General features: G+C 44.8%; 4 protein-coding genes across 7 annotated transcripts; 1 reads left to right on the forward strand and 3 right to left on the reverse strand.

Moving 5' to 3' along the window:
* Nucleotides 1–229: 229 nt before the first annotated feature.
* Nucleotides 230–3,487, forward strand: ccdc166 (coiled-coil domain containing 166). 2 transcript variants are annotated; one of them, XM_062449157.1, is made up of 9 exons: nt 230–663; nt 843–894; nt 1,199–1,304; nt 1,448–1,501; nt 1,680–1,734; nt 1,976–2,120; nt 2,394–2,473; nt 2,597–2,773; nt 3,031–3,487. In XM_062449157.1, the coding sequence occupies exons 6-9, from the start codon at nt 1,985–1,987 to the stop codon at nt 3,292–3,294; spliced, it is 657 nt and encodes a 218-aa protein (XP_062305141.1). In that variant the 5' UTR covers nt 230–663; nt 843–894; nt 1,199–1,304; nt 1,448–1,501; nt 1,680–1,734; nt 1,976–1,984; the 3' UTR covers nt 3,295–3,487. The 2 variants fall into 2 exon arrangements, with proteins under 2 accessions (XP_062305141.1, XP_062305140.1); XM_062449156.1 differs by having other exon boundaries at nt 230–438.
* A 211-nt stretch (nt 3,488–3,698) lies between these two features.
* LOC134009575 (tripartite motif-containing protein 16-like) lies at nt 3,699–7,732 on the reverse strand. 2 transcript variants are annotated; one of them, XM_062449118.1, is made up of 6 exons: nt 7,097–7,732; nt 6,466–6,561; nt 6,107–6,340; nt 5,814–5,973; nt 5,368–5,418; nt 3,699–5,226 (listed from the first exon to the last, which is right to left on the reverse strand). In XM_062449118.1, the coding sequence occupies exons 1-6, from the start codon at nt 7,694–7,696 to the stop codon at nt 4,697–4,699; spliced, it is 1,671 nt and encodes a 556-aa protein (XP_062305102.1). In that variant the 5' UTR covers nt 7,697–7,732; the 3' UTR covers nt 3,699–4,696. The 2 variants fall into 2 exon arrangements, with proteins under 2 accessions (XP_062305102.1, XP_062305101.1); XM_062449117.1 differs by having other exon boundaries at nt 3,704–5,226; nt 5,368–5,427; nt 7,097–7,728.
* Nucleotides 7,733–10,138: 2,406 nt separating this feature from the next.
* Nucleotides 10,139–14,588, reverse strand: LOC134010076 (C-type lectin). Its single transcript, XM_062449941.1, has 3 exons — nt 14,281–14,588; nt 10,521–10,614; nt 10,139–10,439 (listed from the first exon to the last, which is right to left on the reverse strand). The coding sequence occupies exons 1-3, from the start codon at nt 14,586–14,588 to the stop codon at nt 10,278–10,280; spliced, it is 564 nt and encodes a 187-aa protein (XP_062305925.1). The 3' UTR covers nt 10,139–10,277.
* A 1,246-nt stretch (nt 14,589–15,834) lies between these two features.
* LOC134009576 (E3 ubiquitin-protein ligase TRIM39-like) lies at nt 15,835–21,605 on the reverse strand. Of its 2 annotated transcripts, none has more exons than XM_062449119.1 (7): nt 21,413–21,602; nt 19,586–20,167; nt 19,119–19,214; nt 18,671–18,904; nt 18,415–18,562; nt 18,049–18,075; nt 15,835–17,907 (listed from the first exon to the last, which is right to left on the reverse strand). In XM_062449119.1, the coding sequence occupies exons 2-7, from the start codon at nt 20,162–20,164 to the stop codon at nt 17,366–17,368; spliced, it is 1,626 nt and encodes a 541-aa protein (XP_062305103.1). In that variant the 5' UTR covers nt 20,165–20,167; nt 21,413–21,602; the 3' UTR covers nt 15,835–17,365. The 2 variants fall into 2 exon arrangements, with proteins under 2 accessions (XP_062305103.1, XP_062305104.1); XM_062449120.1 differs by having other exon boundaries at nt 17,514–17,907; nt 18,030–18,075; nt 21,413–21,605.
* Between the last annotated feature and the right edge of the window lie 345 nt (nt 21,606–21,950).

The raw sequence follows: 21,950 nt of genomic DNA on the forward strand, positions 1-21,950 counted from the left end.
CACCACAACCCTGAAAATTACAGCTTCCGCATGACTGTAAAAATACATGTACAACTGAAGATTACTAATTATTTTCAATTGTAATATCTCCTGATTTTAACACCGTCTGTTATGGCTATATTAGCCTAGCTTACCTTCAACTACACCGCAAAGGAACGCGCTCCTCTCCTCCATCCTCCCCTCTCCTCCTCTCCTCCTCTCCTATCTTCTTATCTCCCCGCTCTCCTCCTCCAGCAGTCCCTGCAATGGAAGACCACTCGCTGATCTCCGGTCCGTCGGTTCAGAAACCGGGAATCCTGTCCATCCTTGGCTTCTGTCTCTCACTCTTTTTCAACCGCTGGCTCTCCTCCGCTTCTCCGCTGCACAGGCGCACTCGTTGCCTTGCCTCCAGAGGCACGCGCCCACAAACAAGCCTTCGCCAAACCGACCAAGTGCAAGGTGTGTGTGTCTCCTGGTGATATATCTTTGTGCAACAATATCTTAATATAGATGGAATATCTTTCGTCTGAAAGTCATCTATTCACAACATAAACACATTGATATTCCATACAGATAGGTTTGATAGTTTTGAGTCTGAACCGCGGTCAGATAGTGGCTACTAAAGATCTACTAGTCTACGCTGGGACACGACAGGGTTTGCTGTGCCCTTAGTGGTGGTTTACGGTAATACAATGCAACATGAAAACATAACTGAAACATTATGATCAGTAAAATGTTCGCGTGTCTCACCATCTACGACTACATCACCGTACCACACAGATATATAACTTAGTGATATGTGATATGTGTGTTGGTGGTAGCGACATATCACTGCAACTACCTTGTTTAGCGATTTGTTGTAGGAGTGGTTGTCTTGACAACAAGGGGAAAGTTTTGACTGGGGACCAGAAGAAGGTGAGTTGCAATTTTTGGGAGTTCGTGACGCTTCCTAAATTAGCTAGCAAACCACGTTAACCTACAGCTGTGATCGTTGATCCTTCTGTCCGTTATTATCTTGGCCTATTAGATAATTGCAGCAAGCTAATGTGTGTGGGTGGGTTTGTGCAACGGATCCGGTGGTACTGGTGGGCGTCAAAGTAGCGATAAGGGATGGACGAGAGCCCATTCTCTCTGTAGAACAATGTCTCTCTCTTCTCTTTCCCTGTGTGTGTGTGCGTGTGTGTGTGTGTGTGTGTGTGTGTGTGTGTGTGTGTGTTAGAATGCCCCCAAAGAAGAAGGGGGGGTTCGGGGGGTAAGCAGGAAGGAGGAGGAATTGAAGGCCCAGAATGCCCAGGCTTAGACAAAGAGGCCCAGTTACAGAGAGAGTAAGACTATCAATCTATCACTGTCTGTATCTGTCTCTCATCTATCTTATCCATGCATGCTCCCCCCATCCACACCATCCCTCCATCCCTCCCTCCATCCCTCCCTCTTGACACCAGGTGTTTGCCCTCCTCTCCTCCTCCAGGTATGACCTTCTGACAGAAACTCTGGCCAGTCTGAAGAGGAAGGTGGAGCAGCTGTATCCTTCCTGCCCCAGTCCGGGCCTGCTTTGCGTTTATCGTTGCCATGGAAACTTTCACCGTTCACTCCTGTGATACTCAGGTGAACTCCTTCCATCCAGGAAGAAAGAAGTAAAAGGGCGGGTCTGATTGGTCCAAATCTGAACACGTTAGATCTTAACACGCTTGTGATGTCAGACGGTGTGAAAATGAGTTCCTGCAGACGGAGACCAACCAGACACGTGCAGAGAGCGTGAGTGACACACACACACACACACACACACATACACACTAACACACACAAACACACTCTCTCTCTCAGAGAAACATCTACAGCCCTACACATCTGTCTCTCTTCCAATCTCTCTCTTCCTTCTGCCACACACTCACTCCCCGCCCTCCAACAGTAAAACGTCCTACATGTCTAAAACAACCCGCACACACATACACACCCAAACCCTTCTCTCTGACCCCCCACCCACCCTCCTCCCCAGCAAGAGTACATGTCCTACATGTCTAAAAGGACCCACAAGCGCCAGACGGCCATCGTCACCCTGAGCGACCAGAACCACGCAGAGCTGGAGGCCCTTAAGAAGCAGAGGGAGGAGGCTCTGGCCATGTACCAGGAACAAGCCAATGGTGAGGCACCAGGGCGATGGTCCGGCCAATGAGGAGTGATCAGGAAGAAGGGTCGGTCCAATCATGTACAGGAGACACGCTAACACATTCTCCTGCCTGCTTTTCCTTCTCCTCCTCCTTCTCCTCCTATCCCTCCTCATCTTTATTCTTTCCTTCATCCTCCCCAACCTCTTTCCTGTCTTCCTACTCCTCTTCGTCCCCCCCGCTCCTACGACTCCTCGTACCCCTTGTCCTCCCACTCCCCTCTCCCCCCCCCTCCTCTTCCTCTCTCAGACTTGAGGAAGGAGATCCTGGAGAGGGAGAATGAGCTGGCTCTGCTCAACATGGAAATAGCAGAACTCAGAGAGTTTAAGGTACACACACACGTACAGGTTTGCTAAACAACGTTGTCCGTCTCCCAATGTGCGTGCGCGGGTGTCTATACATGCGTGTGTGTGCGTCTGCCGAGTGATCATGTGACCTTGTGGCGGCTCCAGAGCCTGCAGCAGCAGCAGCTGGGCCGCATAGCCGAGCTGGAGAGAGAGGGCAGCAGCATGCGGTGCCTCCACTCCGAGTCCCTGCAGGCCCTGAAGGTCCACTTCCTGTCTGAGAAGGAGCGCTACGAGCGCCAGGTCAAACACAGGGTGCAGGCCCTCACTCTGGCCGCTAACAGGGTGAGAGGAGCGTCAAACACGCGCGTGTACACACTCACATACCCACGCACGCACACACGTACACACTCACATACCCACGCACGCACACACTCTGTCCCCCTCTCTCTCTATCTCACTCTCTGTCTCACTCTCTGTCTCTCTCTCTCCCTCCCCCCCTCTCTATCCCCCCCTCTCTCTCTCTCTCTCTCCCTCCCCCCCCCCTCTCTCTCCCTCCCCCCCTCTCTCTCTCTCTCTCTCTCCCCCCCCCTCCCCCCCAGGAGGCGTCTCGCTGCCTCCACACCCACACCAGGGAGGTGTCTGAGGAGAACCAGCGGCTGCGGTCTGAGCTGCTGGTTCTGATCAGCCGCGCCCAGGCCCTGAGGGCCCGCCAGGAGCAGCTGCAGGCCCAGCGCCAGGCTCTGCTGATGGAGAGGGAGTACGTCAGGGAGCTCCAGCGCCTGCGGGCCGCCCCGCTGCAGTACCACCTGCAAACACAGGGGGGCGCCACCACACCTGAGGCTAAAGACACACACAGGCACTGACGCCTGAAGGAGGGATCGTTTCTCAGGGTTTGGGATGCTTGTCCTCTCTTGAAGAGCGGCTCTGGGTTCAAACAGTAGAAATACCAGGAAGTCATTAAACTGGTTAGAGCTGGTCCACCTCTCTGACTCTCCTTCTTACCCTCTCGTTATCTGTCTCCACTTCTCCTTGTCTGCTTTCCAAAATTGTCACTCGCTACTGCTTTTCATATATTAACATCAAAACACGTCAAAAACTAATGTCAGAATCCTGATAGTCAACTAGGTTGGGTTATGGTTACACTAACCCTAAACCCAAACTCTGCCATACCATGAATGGATGTCCTGAGGCCAGAATAGTATGTTGAGAAGCAGAGAAATGAAAAGAAGAAACACTGTACGGTTGACTTTATTCTTTCCTCCAATGTGTGATTCACTATGACAGGTAGAGATTGTAAAATAATGAATGAAAGCAAGGATTAAGAAACAAAAATACCAAAAAAGTTATAATAAATACATTTACTTTTGTTACAGTATTTTCAATACTTTTAACAAGTTTCCTAAACTCTTGACACAGTTAGCACAACACCCGTCTGTGTTGGCTATACAATTAACACATTTCTTGTTGCTTTGACACAAAATGCATAAACACAAATTTACAATGCTTGACCCTATGCTTGAACAAGCTCAACCAAGACCAAAACAATAGATTTTTACTTCCCAATATACCAATGCTTTCACACTGTATGTCAGAACAGATAACATCATGTTCTAAACCTAACTTATTGACTAAAGTCTGTCAATGTGTTGGTCCAGGTTTCTGTGAGAGTCATTTGCAACCAAATGCCCTCTAGTGGTGAATGTGCAGCATTGCATTGAGAGAGAAAGAGGGAGAGAAGAACAGAGAGGGGGAGTCGGAGAGAGGGGGAGGAGGAGAGGGAGGGAAGGGAACACTAAAAGAGGGATAGAAGGAAGAACTGGAGAAAGACAAAAAACTATAGAAGTGAGTCATGAGCACAAATCCTTCTTATAGTATGAATAATGAGAGATGTCTTTCAGCTTCACATGTCTTTATTCAGCTGTTCACATCCATTATAACCAGCAGGAGTTCAAAGTAGCAGAGGGACAATTGTGAACCGATCACTTAAACAACAGCAGTCATAAACACGTCCATCTCAATAGTGATTAGCACATGTACCCAAACATTACAACACATCATTAGTTAAAACTGTATTTACTGAGTAGCAGGACAGGAAGTAGAAAGTGATTTCTATTGTCCAGTAGAGCCAAGACTAAATGATCATTTACAATCATGAAGGTGAAAAAGCAGGAATTATGGAACAAAATTAAAATGATTATAAACCAACTAAACCAGTAACAGGGTTCTGTATGATGGTATGAAGGTATCACTCCTCTACAAGACCCTCTACCACAGCTTCATAATCTCTGCACTGCCATCACAGTTCCAATAATCATTAAACCCAGGGTAGAGTGTCTGGGTGAAGGTGGTCTGGACTCTGTGGAGGAGGGTCACTGTGTCAGAGACGACACTGTAGAAGGACAGAGTACCTGCCTTGTGATCCAGGTACACTCCTACTCTGGAGGACTGAAGGCCTGATACTGCAGTATCAACACTGTTATGTCTGAACGTGTAACCATCACTAGAGCAGCGTAACCTCCAGGATATGTTATTGCTACCAAAGTAAGAGTTACCGCCTGTTCTGCTGATGTCTTTATACGAGACTGCTATGTCAACATAGTCACCTGTCCTCTCCACCTCCCAGTAACAGCGTCCAGACAGAGCCTCTCTACACAGCACCTGAGGGTAGAAGGTGAACCTCTCTGGATGGACAGGATATGGCTGCTCCTGGTTTAGACATGTCACCTTCCTGTTCTCCTCAGACAGAGAGAGGTTTCTATGTGCTGTGTTTGGGTCCAGTGTGAGCTGACAGGAATCTGGGAGCAGAGCAGAGACCAGATCAGAGTTAATAACACGTCCATTCATGTGTCCCCATGTTAAAGCTGCTGTTGTTCTGGATCAGATTCATCATTCAACACGTGTCAGAGGAGAGAGACCTGGACACTTCAGAGACTCACATGGTAAGAGGTCTGCTCTGGTCTTGGGCTCTGGAGGCAGGAACACATCCACTGTGGAGACTGGAGACACGCACACACATATATATTTATACACACAGACACCCCTCCACACACACACACTCACACACACACCCCCACACACACACACACACACATGTACACACACAAACACCCCCCCAAACACAAACACACACATCCCCCCCCCCCCACACACATATTTATACACACAGGCACACATACGCACAGATAAACACACATATACATGCACTCAGACAGATACACACACGGAACCACACACACACACACAAACACATATACATATACACACACACACAAACAGAGAGACGCAGACATGTGTTAAGAAGAAACGTTCTACTCTAAACATGTTTGGGTCCATGAGGCTTAATGTGCTGTTCCTCCAGACCTGCTGTGTTTAACCAGCTCACCTGTGGTGGAGATGTTGGACCACTCTCTCTGGATCAGCTCCTCTAGTTTGTCTCTCAGCTCAGAGACCACCTCAGTCACATGTTTGAAGTACTGAAGAGGAGGAACAGAGATGCTGGGGACATCTGAAGATACACTGGTACTGGAGAGAGACTGGTAGTTCTGGAGAGAGGGGGGAGAGAGACAGATGGAAGAATGACAAATGGACAGACACATAGGTTAAGCAGAGATCCTACATAGATGATCAGACAGTGAGTGTAGCTTCAGATCTGAGCTACCAGGGTAGTCTAGTTACCTGGAGGAAGTGGATGTTGTCCTCTGTGTGTGAGAGCTTCTCCAGTTCAGCATCTTTCCTCCTCAGCTCAGCTATCTCCTGCTCCAGTCTCTCCAGCAGTCCTTCAGCCTGACTCACTGCTGCCCCCTGCTGGGCTCTGATCAGATCCTTCACCTCAGAGCGCCTTCTCTCAATGGAGCGGATCAGCTCAGTGAAGATCCTCTCACTGTCCTTCTCTGCTGCCTGGCCAGAGAGCTGCAAAGAGAGAGTGAGAGAGAGAAGAGAGAGCGGGTGAGACCGAGAGAAAAAGAAAGATAGGGAGAAAAATAAACCTGCTAGCACAGTAGCACAGCTCCAGTAGTGGAGATCCTGATGCTGACCTTCAGAGACTCCACAGCCTGTTGGAGCTCCTTCAGCTCCTCCTCTCTTTGCTGGACTCTCTGCTGGACTTCCTGCTGACTCAGGACCAGCTTGTTCTGGAGAACAACACACATGACAACAACACAGTAGGAGTTACAGTACAGGACTCTGGTGGAGAGAACCTCTGTCAGAACACACTGAACACCAGCACTGAACACTGCTGGTGTTGAACACCTGAATATCCAGTACAGTCATGTACTAGGGTTAGAGTTAAAGTAGAGTTGTGTACTGGTTATTTTGTTGTGATGGTAATTCACACCATGTATCCAGTTAGCTTGGTTATAAAACTAGACGAGGCAAAAGTTCAGACTTTGGACTCATATGAGATCAATAACAGTGTCATTACTGTTGAGTGATGGTAGTGTTTGAACTAGTCCAGTGGTGATACGTTCAATAATCTAGCTTGATATAATATTATAGCATTCTCTACATCATTCATAACCTGTTCACACATCACATGCAAGTAAAGCTGCATTCAGTATGTCTCTCTATTTTTATTCTAAACTGCCTTTATGATAAACATCCATTATTCTCTACGCTTTCCTATTTTAAGTTAGTTACTCAGTCACCAAAGAATTGATCTGGTCTTACCTGTTTCTTCTCTCTCTCATCTTTGACTGACACTGTGTCATGGCCTTTATGGTTTTCCATAACACACTGATAGCAGATACACTGCTGGTCTGTCCGACAGAAGACCTCCAGCAGCTTGTCATGACTGGAGCAGATCATCTCCTGCAGTCCAGACGTGGCTTCCACCAGCTTGTGTTTCTTCAGCCCAGGAACCTGGTAGTGGGGCTGGAGGTGAGTCTGGCAGTAGGACACCATACACATCAGACAGGACTTGAGGGCTCTCTGCTTCCTGGGCCCAGTGCAGAGGTCACAGGTCACCTCTCCTGGCCCAGCTGGACTGGTCAGCTCAGAGGGGGCAGCCTGGGCTCCTCCTGTCTCCTTCAGCTTCTCCACCACCTCAGCCAGCATGTTGTTCCTCTTCAGAGCAGGCCTCAGAGTGAAGCTCTGTCTGCACTGGGGGCAGCTGTAGACTCCCTTCTGCTCATCCTGGTCCCAGCAGCCCTCGATACAGCTGCTACAGTAGCTGTGACCACAGTGGAGGGTGACAGGATCCTTTAAGAGGTCCAGACAGATGGAACAGCAGAAATGGTCCTGGTCCAGCACAACTCCCTGCTGGGCCATGCTGGAGTGGTAGTGACAGAAACACAAATAGAGAGAGAGAGAGTAAGGGAGCAAGCGAGCGAGCGAGAGAAAGAGAGATTAGTTTCGTTTCTTCCGAATAACAACTGTTGTGGGAAGAGGGAGTGATTTCCTCGTTCCGTCAGAGGGTGGAGTTTAGGGGGGGCGGAGAGAAGAAAGAGTGAGATAAGGAGAGAAATTATGTGAGAAAGATCGAGAAAGGATGAGAGAGACTTGTATTCTTTCACCTCAACAGAGTACTGAGTGTGTTTGGGTTCAGTGTGAGCTGACTAGAAGCAGAGAAGACAGGCTAGTTAAAAACAAGTTTTGTCTCCAGCGCCCTCTCACGAACACTTTCTCTCTCAGAATTTCGCATCAAAGTTCAAACGAGGATAGTTTCACCACGGAGATTCTGCAGTCACCGGACGCTCCGCGAATCTTCCAGTCACGACTGGTCCTCGTTCGCCAAACAGTTAAAGCTGTACAGGTTTCAGAGAGTTTCTACTTCCAGCTCCGGGACACGAGCGTGTTCGGGGAGTGACCTGGTGGCCACGTGCCACTCCTGGAATCTGATTTTCCACCGCAGGTGCTACCCCGCTATCTTTACCTATTATCAGTATTCAGCAGGAATTTCAATTTGAATTGTAGGCTATATCGCGTAACCAACCTCAGTGTCTAGCCTGCCAAAAACCCAGAGAAAGTTTTGGATTTTGACCGGCGGTTATCGTTGAGTAACAGCTGCAAATAAATCAACAGAAGAAGAAGAGCTGTCGGCCAATCCCCCCCCCCCCCCCCCCCCCCCCCAGTCTCTGGGGATTTGTTGTGCCCCCGATGCACCCCCGCCCTGAAAAGCACCCCCTATTGCGCGCACAAACCACTTTCGTCTCGATATCGCAATTAAACGGAGGGGAGACAGCTGTCTCACATTGTACATTGTCACATTTTTTGTTAAGAGATCTGGAGCTGCTAACTCTGTTATATTCTGAACACAGGTATCAAAATATGTATATTATAGCAAGGTCGTAGCCAAGGAGTCAACATTGGGGGGGACGAAATCTCCTGGGGAGTCTGAGGGTCCCCCCTGAAAACCTTTTACGTTTAGTTATGAATATTATTACATTTTTTATGATAATTTCCGACAGCGTGCGTGGTTGCCTGTCGTAGCGTAGCACATTTATATTTAATTTATATTTGTATATCAATATATTGGTGGTGACATTTTGACCAGATTTGTGGGGGGGGGGGGGGGGGGGGGGGGTCAAATGCATCAAAAACTGCAACACCTGAGCTGGAAAGGATGGCAAAACAGGGAAAACTAACCAACCTATATGTTATAGGTTGGTTAGTTATAGGTAGTTATGTTATAACTACACTATACTAACATATATTATAAATAGCCTATACAATATAATAATCATTCCAAAACGTTATAAATATATTAATATATGTACTTTAAACAGTAAGTGTGTAGCAAATAAGTTATTACGGATATTCAGTAAGAAATTAACTATAAAGTGTAATGGTCAATCATAAGTGTTTCCCAGAGAAGTTTTAACTGAATGGTTGGAACTAAGTTTAGACACAATTACATACAGTCTTTACAGTATAATTACTGTTTTTTAAATATCCCTTTTAGTATGTCCTTACACAAGCATGAGGTTAACCAATGCTAGGTTGAGAGAATATATTCATTTAGGTCACGGACTGAAGCAGAATGCAAACCACATGGAAATTAATTCTCTGCAAGGATGCAAACTGAATGCTAAACACACTGTACAGGCTTGTTTCTTAATGAGAACACAAACAAACATTGTCATCGTTGCTGTTCTTGACAGAACCTTGTTTATTCTGAACTCAAGTACACAACATGGTCAGTTTTTGAATCAACAATTCATCAATCAAACACAATCAATCAAACTTTTTTATGTTTTTGGTAATAGTCGTCCTTTTCAAAAATCTTATTTTGATTTAATAACATTTTAAAGGCAGGGTAGGTGAGTTTTGCGAACCTAGCATTTTTGGCTTCGGTTTGAAAGGATTCATACCAAGATATCGGATTGATTTAATTTGACTGTTGAATATTTAGATAAATTAGTTTCTACAGGTTGTAAACATAAAAGTAAAATATAAAGTTTTGACAGGTTGAACATTTATTTTCGAAAAAAAAGATATAGATTTTTTTTTAAGGTTGCTAAAAATATATTTCTTTTTTGAGAAATAAGTTTCTACAGGTATAAAAAAGAAAGAAAAAAAGGTTTGCATCATTGATGAGTTCTTGATGAAGACCATACTCTGCTGTTCTCAGAGTACTCTGCTTTAATCTGTTTTTGGCTTCTCTGTTCTTCTCTCCCCTGTCCTCTCCTTTCACTGTGTGTGAGAACGTTTCAAAAGGATGAAAACATATTTTACAAAACAAGTTTCTTCAAGTTGAAAACGGCTGTTTTTTTTTTTTACAGGTTGAAAAAAATATTTTCGGGCCGGGATTGACCAAGAAAACAAAGGAAAACAAAATCACTTTAGCTCTGCGTTAGTATCAACTACAGGGTTTTAACCTTTTAACTAGTTTAACCTTGTGCCTGTATATTTAGAGTTCCCTCTTAGTCAGAACTGGTTTCCTCTCCCTTTTCTTCCTCTTCCTCTGAGAACTCTCGTCTTCCTCCTTGTGGAAGACCTTTCCATCTGGCTGCTTTCTCCACCTCAGCTGGAAGTCTTCAGTCAGCCCCTTCTCTCTCAGCTTCACCTGGACCTGATGAAGAGAGAGAGTCTGGACTAAGAATATGTACTCTCCTCTTTAAAGTGAAGATCAACATGAATCAACAAGTCTCACCTGTTGTAAGATGGCCTCCATCACAGCAGGATCATCTAGGTCCACACCAGAGTTCTCTCTGGTCAGACTCATTCTCACCACCTGCTGCTGCACTCTGGGGACTTGGGACACACAGACAACTCAACATTTCTAACAAAACAACGTAACATTTATCAGCACAACTTCACATTCAAATACTTGACCACAGTGTAAAAGAAGGACATACAGGAAATAGATATTGCTGCTATGTTCACTTGAAAAGTAACTCACCACTGTAGCAGAGAAAGTCCAATTTCCAATTGCAGGGTCTATCTGTCCATAATCCAGAGTAATCACAGTCTATTGTTGCGCAGAAATCATCCTTGCCATAATTAGATTCTATAATTTTCCAGTGTCTGAAGGAGGAGTTGCTACTATCCGACCACTTCCAGGAACGTCTGTACAGGCCGATCCAGGCAAAGGCATCTGCAGGTTTGATATCTAATATCTGCTGGTTCTCAGTCTGGCTCCTCACACTGGCCAGGTCTGTGTGGTGCTGCCTGCAGTAACTCTGAGCTTCTGTCCAAGTCATTGCTTGATTGATATACACAAATGTCTGTCCTGCAAATATGAGATCACTTTGTTGAGAATTGATATTTTATTGAAAAAAGGGTGCACAAAGCATAACCTGAAATATTCTACAATAACAACGCAAATAACTGATGTACCGGTAAGTCTCAGCATGATGCACCATGACCTGCTCACCTTGGTTACAGATGACATCTTTTGTAGAGCCGCAGTTGTCATCGTACCACTTGCCATCTAAATGATACGCCACACAGAACTGATTAATGAAGTTATTGGGTTGTCCACCAGCCCAGTTGACGTACATAGTCTGTAAGAGGCTATGTGCCTGAGACCAGGTCCAGGTGTTGGTGTCACCATACAGACCTATCCAGGCCTCTCCTGTGTAACCACTGGAAGCCCCAAGGACTCCAGCCATGTCCTCCATGTTGTCTATGGTGGCCAGGTCAGTGTACTTCTCTCTGCAATAGCTCTGGGCTTCAGTCCAGGTCTTAGGGATGTTAACAAGGTGGTACTGACGAGGAAGGCTTGAGGAGAGGGCACACAGTCCTGTTGACGTGATACAATGAAAGAGCACGAGCAAAAGTGGTGTATTTTGAGTTAGACCAAGGTATACAAAATTAAGTGTTTGTTTTTTTTACTATGACAACATTTCCAATACATCTGCCAAACTGTATGAGTCACACCAAAAGCAATTCTTTCCATTTTCAAATGTAAATTCGAATTTTCCCTTTACATTTAGTCATTTAGCAGACGCTCTTAACCAGAGCGACTTACAGTAAGTACAGGGACATTCCCCCGAGGCAGGTAGGGTGAAGTGCCTTGCCCAAGGACACAACGCCATTTGGTTGGCATAGCCGGGAATCGAACTAGCAACCTTCTGATTACTAGCCTGATTCCCTCACCGCTCAGTCACCTGACTCCTTTAGCTAATGCGATGAGTCCATTTGTGGTATTTTAACCAGCATGGCATTATTACCCAGTCTCCCTAAAGTGCCTTAGGCCTAATCTAAGAAAACACACTCTTTACCTCGTTCCTCCCACACTTGTATTCTGTGTTATTATTTGACACAAACATGAATTTCCTTGGTCATTAATGGAGTCGTTTGGGCGAGATATGATCTCATTCAGACGAATTAAGGATCTTGTTTTTTTGTTTGATGGTTTTGCTCTTAGGCAAACCCTTTAGGGCTTCCATGGTTTTGTGACGTATAAGTTCCTCACAGACCCATAAACACGTTGCTACTGACCTGAGAGGAGAAGGATGCAGAATGTTCCCCCCTCCATATCTGTCCACAAAGAGTAGGTTTGTTGGCAAAACAGTATCATGGATGCTCAGTCAACATGTATTTGCATGTAAGAAATTCAAGTCATCTGTAGATAACAATGTGTTTACAGTGTTTGGTCTTACCTGAACAGAAGAAGGATGACTTGCTGTCTTCCTCTCTTTCCCCCTATGTTTCTTTCGGTCTAATCTGTCTATCTCTCTCCCTCTCTCAAAGTCTGGTTCTGATTATTTTTGTTTCCTATTAACTAGATTGTCTTTTCTACAATCGGACATGCAAAATGTACTTTAGAAAACAGACTTTTGCATATCTTTCAAATCACATATGGAAATGACCTGAATTGGATTATACTGCACTGCTCACCCTTGTCTTAGAATTACACAGAGGTCGTAGGTCAACTTCATTGTGTCTGGGGTATATCAGTGACCCGTGTGATATTCTGAATACAATAAAAACGTTATAAACTCTGTAATCAAACTGCTTTGTTGTGAAGAGCAATAGTATAAATATATTCTGAATGTAAATTGTTTCCCAGATGAGTTTAATTGTATTATTGGTACAGATTTGAGAAATAAGAACATACTGTTATGACAGTTTGTAACTGTGGTGTTTTGAATATCCATCATAGCATGGCAAAAGACCAGCATGTGGTTAACCAATGCTGTGGTGAAAATGCATTCCCTTTGGTCATGGGTTACAGGTAAATGATAAAGAGTAAAGTCTGATAGTAAAATCATATAAGGTAAAGTGTCACGTTTCTAAATAATTGCTGGAACTGAGCTTGACATACAGAATGAGCTTGCAGTAACTACAGTTTTTAACTTTTGTGTTTCACATCTTTTGGAGTATGACATCATCATGCAAGCATGTGGTTCAGCAATGGTACAGTGAGAATATGTTCACTGAGGTCACAGACTGGAGCAGAATGCAAACGACATGGAAACGGACTGTTTGCACTGATGCAAATGATGTTAAACACAGCATGGAAAGTCCACAAATCGATAAATAAATCAACAAATCAATACGTATGTATCTTGTGAATCCATTCTTTCTTTCCTCCTTTTCAATAATTGTCTTACGATACCCTATGATATTACAGCATTTTAAACACAAAACAACTTTGTATGTGTTATTACATAAGTCTAAAACTGCCTTGTGTCTCAATGGTGGTCATTAACTGTTAGACTTAATGCAATAGTTTGGGAATTGAAGTGAACATTGAAAATACACTGGCCCAAAGTCAAAAGGATTGAATAGATTTTATTTGTCAGATATTAAGTGAAACAAAATAGGAAAATTAATATGAGTACACAAAAAAAGCTAAATGATCTATTTTAAAATGATGGTTTCTGACAAATTTACTATTCTGTGGCTGCTCAACCTCTCTACAACAACAACAACAACAACAACAACAACAAAACATGACAAAGTTATCTTTCCTCTTCCTACAAATTTAGAGTTCCCTCTTGGTCAGAACTGGTTTCCTGTCCCTTTTCTTCCTCTTCCTCTGAGAACTCTCGTCTTCCTCCTTGTGGAAGACCTTTCCATCTGGCTGCTTTCTCCACCTCAGCTGGAAGTCTTCAGTCAGCCCCTTCTCTCTCAGCTTCACCTGGACCTGAGGAAGAGAGAGAGTCTGGACTAAGAATATGTACTCTCCTCTTTAAAGTGAAGATCAACATGAATCAACAAGTCTCACCTGTTGTAAGATGGCCTCCATCACAGCAGGATCATCTAGGTCCACACCGGAGTTCTCTCTGGTCAGACTCATTCTCACCACCGGGACTGGAGACACCAATGCCACAGTTGGATTTCACCACATCACAAAACATGATGCATGAGACACAACCTCTTTTAAAATGTCACCCGCATTGGACATGTAGAACATACAGTAAGAAACATGATATTAAAGTCACCGAAAAGAAAAAAGCTACTCACTACTTTGGCAGACAAAGGGAAACATCATGTCACAGGGACAGTCTGACCATCCGCCATGGGAAGCGAAAACTGCTCTTGCACAGAACGCATTGCCCTTGCCATTATTAGGTTTGTTTGTCTTCCAGTATCTGAAGGAAGAGTTGCTACCATCTGACCACTGCCAGGGGATTCTGTACAGGCCGATCATGGCACCTGAATTCACTGGTAAAGTTTCCTTCATCTGGTCGTTCTCAGTCTGGCTCCTCACACTGGCCAGGTCTGTGTGGTGCTGCCTGCAGTAACTCTGAGCTTCTGTCCAGGTCATGTTGTACTCAATGTGTTTAAATGTTTCCCCTGAAAATGTTTGATGGTTTCCATGACAATATTTACAGATGACACATGTTACAAAACGTGTTTTTGGTTTCAGTATTTTGTCTCTTTTTGTTGACTAAACAACAACCTAATAAGGGAGAGTGTATTGTCCTGTGTTGCCTGAAATATTCTACAATTCCAAAGTACATTTAGTCATTTAGCAGACGCTCTTATCCAGAGCGACTTACAGTAAGTACAGGGACATTCCCCACTATATATACACACACACACACACACACGCACACACACACACACACACACACACACACACACACACACACACACACACACACACACACACACACACACACACACACACACACACACCAGACAGGATTTGTCTGGTATATAAAATCAAAAGTAATTTTAAGATAATGTACAGATTTAAAATCTGTTTTAAGTTATCCGTAATGTATACAGAAGTTCTTATCTATAACAACATATTCATAATTATGAATCCTACCTGGACTGAACAATTCTGAATCTCTAAATGTTTTATCTTGCTCTTTATCTTCCTCTCTCAATGTCTGGTTCTGACTGTCTGGTTTGTGCTTCACTGCATTTTCTTTTCTACAAATAGAAATGCAAATCCCATACCTTAATCCCTTTTACCCTCCAACTCTCTTTTTCTCTCTCTCTATCTTTTCCTCTCACTAACCTGGCCATTTTCCTTGATCCTTTTTTCTTTTCAGCCAAAATGTAATCTCTGTAGTACGCAGTGGTGGTTCTAGACCACCAAGTTTACTGGGGGGCCAAGTGGGGGCCAGTGTTTAATCAGAGGGGCATATTAAAAAACAGAAACAAATGATATTTAAACATTAAATACTTTAACTTTGCTTTACATTAAAGTCGCTCTGGATAAGAGCGTCTGCTAAATGACTAAATGTAAATTTAAACTGTCAGAGGAGATGTGGACAATTTCCTCAAAAATCTTTGAGAGAAACAATGTAAGGATTTACTAATAATGTTAGAAATACTTTCTAGTATGGCATCATACAAGCATGTGGTAAAGAAATGGTAAGGTGAGAATATGTTCACTTAGGTCACGGACTGAAGCAGAATGCAAACCACATGAAAATGACCTCTCTAGACTGATGCAAACTGGATGCTAAACACTGTACAGGCTTGTTTCTTAATGAGAACACAAACAAACATTGTCACCACTTCTGTTCTTGACAGAAACGTGTTTATTCTGGTCTCAAGAACACAACATAGACAGTCTTTGTATCAACCGATCAATTCTTGATATTTTCTTCTTAATCCTTTCCTCTTTTTGAATAATTGTATTAGTGACCGCCTCCAGGTGCTGATATCATCATACAAACTGTCCAGACTGGCCTGTGAGACCTACTTAGATTGTTTACATTTAGTCATTTAGCAGACGCTCTTATCCAGAGCGACTTACAATAAGTACAGGGACATTCCCCCGAGGCAAGTAGGGTGAAGTGCCTTGCCCAAGGCCCAACGGCAATCTTCTGATTAATAGCCCGATTTCCTAACCGCTCAGCCATCTGAGCGGTTTGAGCAGATTGTTCATGTCTGCTATCTCTTGAATAGTTGTCCATGTCCTCCGTTTTGTATATGGTGGCCAGGTCAGTGTAGTAACTCTGCAGTAACTCTGAGCTTCAGTCCTTGTGATATTCCAAATCCTTCTGTAGGCTGGTCTACTATATGTTGGATAAAACTTCTGCAAAAACTGAACACAGGCTATTTTCTCTTTCCTACGTGTTTTCAGGCTGCCTTTGCTATTTCTCTTCATAATCAAACGATATTCATACGAAATCAGACTAATTATAGGTTTTTCAACATCCGTGAACAAGCAGTAGTTTTATAAATATCTGAAATCTCTGAAAAACATAACATACTACGGATATAAATGCAGTCCATTTACGTTTCAATGTTTTTCTTTTCCATCCTTTTATGCGTGCATTTTAGTTTTAGTGATCGCGTATAAGTAGGACAGAATAGCATAAGCACAATACAGTATTTACATTTAGCAGACGCTCTTATCCAGAGCGACTTACAGTAAGTACAGGGACATTCCCCCGAGGCAAGTAGGGTGAAGTGCCTTGCCCAAGGACACAACGTCAATTGGCACGGCCGAGAATCGAACTGGCGACCTTCTGATTACTAGCCCGACTCCCTCACCACTCAGCCATCTGACTCATCTGACTCCTCCTATTTCACAATGGTAATGGTAAAACCTTGACGTATGACATTGTACAATCAGTGGTTAACCAATGAGAACATGTTTTGTTTTGTTCGCTTGGTTTCGGGTCTGCAGAAGAATGCAAACGAATGGAAATAAATTCCTGCACTGATGCAAACTACTGCAGAGTCTAGTTTCTTAATGAGCGCACAAAGGTAATATTTACTGTCCTTCACTAAGCCTTGTTTATTCAAGAATTGTACATGTAACATGCGAACATTCTTTGAATCCAATCAATCAATCAACCAACCAATCATTTAATCAAGCAATCAATTAATTCAAAATGTAAATGAATCAAGGAGTGACTAATTTAACAGTTTAATACAGACATTTGTTGCAAAGCTTATCATTGTGTATACTTTCCGTAAAACAAAACAGGTCAAAAGATTTATTTTTGTTACGTTGAAAAACTGCAAATAACAATCCTGACGTAACTGGATTCAGGATCAAATCATTGTTTCCCCATCTAGGCATGTCACATGACATCCCATCTGCCTATCACATGTATCACTTCACTCTTGTCAGCTGACCGGCGAGATGACCAATGGGGCTGTGTTTTTACCGTCGTCACTCACGCTGGGGCTGAGAAAGGGGTGGAGCTTCTCCCCCCTGAAGGAGCAGTCGTTGTAGGAGTAGATGTGAGCCCCGGCCTCCACGTCGTAGAAGGACACCAGCCCCTCCTCGTAGTCCACAAACACCCCCACTTTCCTGGGCTTGTCCTTCAGACTGAGGAGCACCGATGGAGACTCCAGCACCCGGTACTCATCCCCGCTCCTCAGCCTCACCGTCCAGTAACCGTTATCCGGAGTGGACGTGATCATCCCTTTCCGGTTGACGGACTCGCGTACGACGCCCAGGTCCCAGAAGGTCTTCCCGCCCACGTCGACCTGGAAGTAGAATCTCCCGGACAGGAAGCCCTGCGTTCCCAGGACGCAGAGGACGGGGTCGAACCTCTGCGGGTTGTCGGGCAGAATCTGGAGCAGGTCGCCGCGTCCCACCTGCTTCCCGTCTGCTGATAGGACGAGGTTGGGGTGGGCAGTGTTCGGGTCCAATCTCACGTCCACTGGAGAGGCAGAGGACGATGGACTTGAAATTGGTCTCAAATCAATGAATAGATCGACGGATAGATTGATTACATTAATAAATCCATAGTAAGTCATAAATAAGTCATTAATAAATCGAGACCTTCGCAGGACGGCATTACCTGAATACTTCTGAACGCTTTTCAACTCTAGTTAGATAAGAGATGGAAACAGATCAGCATGATATCTTCAAAAATACATGGAGTAGTAATAACGTGGAGGTATAAATGGTCATATATTTATGTCAACTATAGTTACAAATTATATATATTATATAATTATCCAAATTATAGTCACACCACAACAGTAATACCACAACAGTAGTTGTCTTACAGCTGAGAAACAAACATCGCAATTGTCCAGTGAAGACAATTACTGCTTTTTTTTGTAGATTTTTTTTTAGACTTACATTAGCAGCCACTAATGTAAGTCTAAAATGTAAATGTAACCAAAAACACAACCCTCCAAACAGAGAGAGCAAGTCTTACCTTTCTCTCTCAGGGTCTCCAACTGCCTTTTCACCACCTCCTCCAACTGAGTCACCTTTTTCCTCATCATCCCCACAAACTGGTAGGAGTGGACGCTGACCTCAGACCAGTCCTTGGTAGGAGGACAGCTGCAGAGAGACGGAAACCTCTAACATCAGGAAAGGGAAGAAACACACTTAGTCAGACAGAGAATGTACGTAAACCCATTTCATTCAGCGTCTTTCCACGACGAACGAGACGCGTGACGTGTCCTGACCCGGAGGAGGAGGAGGTGGTCCTCAGTGTGTGACAGCTGCTCCAGCTCAGTTTTCCTCCTCCGAAGCTCAGCGATCTCCTGCTCCAGATCTTGGACGAGGCCTCTGGCCTTGGTCTCCGCTGCGCTCTGCTTCTTCTCCACCTCCCGATTGAGCTCTGCCTGGCCTTTCCCCGTCGCGTTGATCAGAGCGGCGAAAAGACGGGCGCCTTCCGTCATCTCTTCCTTCGCGCTTTTCTGACGAGAGAGAAGAAACGCCTCAGAAGGACTCAAACGCTTCAGAAATGTGCCTCTACGACTTGGCGAGAAGGTGAAAAAGCCTGTGTTGAGCCTGAATCTACGTTCAACTCAACTGCCGCTTTGACATTTGAGGAGGTTTTCTCAACGCGTGTTAGACTGCAAAGTTAAACAAAGATCCTCTGTGTGTTTAAAAAACAGGATGAGAACTCACCCTGCTGGTCTCTATTGAGGATTCGATCTCCTCCACCTTCATGACTCTGGTGTGAATCATCTGCTGGATTCCTTCCTCCGTTTCCTTCATCTGGATCTGAATGTCATTACAGAGCAGTTAGCCTCTTGATCTGTATTCAACTGTTCCAACCCTGAGCTGCACCACTCCCCATAATCATGACGGTATCATCGAGGACCACCGGGGTTAAACGGATGCTAACAATACGTCAATCCAGTTGTGACTTCAATCAACCATCAGTTGCCATGACGAGACCTTATCGCAATCATGCTTTAACTGATAAAAATTACATTTCAAGTGTCTCCTACACAGTAACTCAGTAACAATTTAATACAGGTGCGGCTGTGTTGTTACATGCTAATTTATGTAAATATTTAAGCAGGTTAAATGTACCAGGTGAATAAGGTCATGTCAATTTGAATGAAAGTAAACGACAAGCAGAACCCTACCTTCCTCCGCCCACACTCCTCCTCCAGAGAGACGGCCCGGTGGTCCCGGTGGTTTGTCTCCGTGCAGAACCGACACACGCTCGTCTGGTCGCTCGTGCAGAACATCTCCAGGAGCCTCTGGTGCTTCTTACACATCCTGTCCTCCAGGTTCTCCACAGGGTCGACCAGCTGGTGCACCTTCAGCGTGGCCACTCTCTGGTGAGGCTCCAGGTGGGTCTCGCAGTAGGAGATCAGACACACCAGGCAGGACTTCAGGGCTCGGAGCTTCGTCCCGGTGCAGACGTCACACGCCACCTCGCCCGGTGCGGCGGCGGCGGCCAGGCCTGAGATGCTGCCTCGCATCTTCTTGAACTGGTCGCTGATCTCCTTGAAGGCGTTGTTGACGCTGATCTCGGGCCTGGAGGGAAAGGTTCTCTCACAGCTGGGGCACCTCCACGTCTCACAGCCGTCCCACACGCCGCTGACGCAGGCCAGGCAGAAGTTGTGCCCGCAGGGGGTGGTGACCGGGTCTGTGAACACCTCCAGGCAGATGGAACACTGGAACTGTTTGTCTGACAGCAGGCCGAGGGGGGAAGCCATTTTCTGTAACACAGGAAGATGGGGGAGAAGATGACAGTCAGTATAGAGGAAGTTCTTGTAGGTCCTGAATGTCAGTTTGGATAGAAACTTCTGCTAAATGAATGTGTTTCGTTGGTAGAGGAAGTAACTTGTGAGAGAGAGCACACTTAACGTAAACTATCTGACAACAGGATTTTACATGTATTTTCACATGGTTGTAATAATGTACATAAAGCGGTCAGATGTGTCAAATACACTGTCTGAACTGTATGTGCCCTGGTAGCTCATTGGATAAGTGTATGTATTATGCAAGCTCAGGCCTAACCACGGGGCAACAGGATCGAATCTAGCCTAGGCCATTTCCCGAACGATCTACCCTCTCTCTCAATAGTTTCAATGTTCTCAATTACAGAAACTTTCTATCACCCCTCTTTTGTTTCTTGTATAGATGACACACTTGTTGTACTGCTAATCTGGCTGACCAGACACACCCTTCCTCACCACTGGAATAGAACCAGCACCGCCTTAACCTAACATTCCAAATTAGAACACCTTTGTGAGTCACCCATAAACTCAATCCTCTACAGGTGTTTTCTAGCTCAGTTAAACACAACCTAGCGTGCTTTACAAAACAGACTGTGTTGTGACTTCAGAGTTACACTAACTACTGTCAAGGCACTTTGGCTTAGCTTACATTGAAGGAAGTTTTCTCAAAGACTTGGGTGGTGTCATCGTAAATGCTTTGAGATTACATCTGCCATCAAAGGGTACCACTGAAGAACTGTTCTACCGTCTATTTTCGAGAACCTTTCGAGTAATATTAAGGACAGAGGACAATATTTTACATTACTGTTACATTCACGTCTTTACAACGACACTTTACATTACTGTTACATTTAGTGTTAATGTCGGTGTCCTTTGCACTAACAACCTTGTTACTGTAGGTATTGCTGTGTGGTTACATGGTAGTTAATGTGTTTCCATGACTGCCACCTTTGGTTTTCCACCTTTGGTCTGACACTTATTACAGAGTAACAGCTCATAATAACTGAATATCTGTATTAACCTAATGACTGTAGTGATGAGGGATCAGATCAATAGGTCCTATGGTATTTCCTGTGAGAAATCCATGCACTGTAAAAACATGAACATCTTGACTTGTTTTAAGCATAAGCACGCTCATAAATAATATTCTGGCACTTAAATCTGACAGGGCATTTTGGCAGTGTGAGTATCAACGCTGTATTCTGCAAAGTATCTGTTACTCACGCTGTGTGGGTGAGTGGTGGGCGACAGGGGGCTTCGTCAAACAGGCTCTTCCTGGTTCTCGGTCGGACAGACGGCTGCCTCGGTCGTGGACCAGGTGGAACTATTACCTGGTAGAGCTGTATGACCAGTGATACAGGAAAGGGAGGGTGTGTTCCGTGAGGCTAGCTGTCAAACAGGTCAGTGTCCTGTCATCATGGTTAATCATTACTGTTAGTTGTTATGGTTTTTATACAGTTAGCCCCGCCCCCCCCCCCTCCTTATCTGTGTCGTGGGTCTCTGAGCTGCATGGGAGTCTGTCTGCATGCACACCTGTGCACCGGTCTCAATGGGGCAGTCTTCAAAACCTGGTGCGCAGTTATCATGCAAAACTTTTATGAGTCGCGAGTGTGTGTGTGCGTGTGTGCGTGGGTGTGTGTACAATTGCAACTGGGGTAATCTTGTGTATCAGCATTCTTTGGGTCAGGTGACTGTTTGTTGATTTACACACGGAAGCCAAGGTTACATCCTGGTTGGAAGGGACGCACCCTCGAAAGGATCA

Source organism: Osmerus eperlanus, chromosome 23 (genome assembly GCF_963692335.1).
Source record: "Osmerus eperlanus chromosome 23, fOsmEpe2.1, whole genome shotgun sequence".
NCBI lineage: Eukaryota > Metazoa > Chordata > Actinopteri > Osmeriformes > Osmeridae > Osmerus > Osmerus eperlanus.

Bases quoted from the DNA above. Each gene is read 5' to 3' on its own strand.
- ccdc166 (XM_062449157.1), top strand. From the start codon at position 1,985: ATGTCCTACATGTCTAAAAGGACCCACAAGCGCCAGACGGCCATCGTC. The intron at 2,474-2,596 runs GTACACACACAC...TGGCGGCTCCAG, and splicing joins CAGAACTCAGAGAGTTTAAG to AGCCTGCAGCAGCAGCAGCT. The intron at 2,774-3,030 runs GTGAGAGGAGCG...CCTCCCCCCCAG, and splicing joins TCACTCTGGCCGCTAACAGG to GAGGCGTCTCGCTGCCTCCA.
- LOC134009575 (XM_062449117.1), bottom strand. From the start codon at position 7,696: ATGGCCCAGCAGGGAGTTGTGCTGGACCAGGACCATTTCTGCTGTTCC. The intron at 6,562-7,096 runs GTAAGACCAGAT...GTTGTTCTCCAG, and splicing joins ATGAGAGAGAGAAGAAACAG to AACAAGCTGGTCCTGAGTCA. The intron at 5,974-6,106 runs GTAACTAGACTA...CCCTCTCTCCAG, and splicing joins ACAACATCCACTTCCTCCAG to AACTACCAGTCTCTCTCCAG.
- LOC134010076 (XM_062449941.1), bottom strand. From the start codon at position 14,588: ATGACCTGGACAGAAGCTCAGAGTTACTGCAGGCAGCACCACACAGAC. The intron at 10,615-14,280 runs GTAGCTTTTTTC...CCAAGTCCCCAG, and splicing joins TTTGTCTGCCAAAGTAGTGA to AGTGCAGCAGCAGGTGGTGA. The intron at 10,440-10,520 runs GTGAGACTTGTT...TCTCTTCATCAG, and splicing joins TGGAGGCCATCTTACAACAG to GTCCAGGTGAAGCTGAGAGA.
- LOC134009576 (XM_062449119.1), bottom strand. From the start codon at position 20,164: ATGGCTTCCCCCCTCGGCCTGCTGTCAGACAAACAGTTCCAGTGTTCC. The intron at 19,215-19,585 runs GTAGGGTTCTGC...AATGACATTCAG, and splicing joins AGGAGTGTGGGCGGAGGAAG to ATCCAGATGAAGGAAACGGA. The intron at 17,908-18,048 runs GTAATGCCGTCC...CTGCCTCTCCAG, and splicing joins AAGCGTTCAGAAGTATTCAG to TGGACGTGAGATTGGACCCG.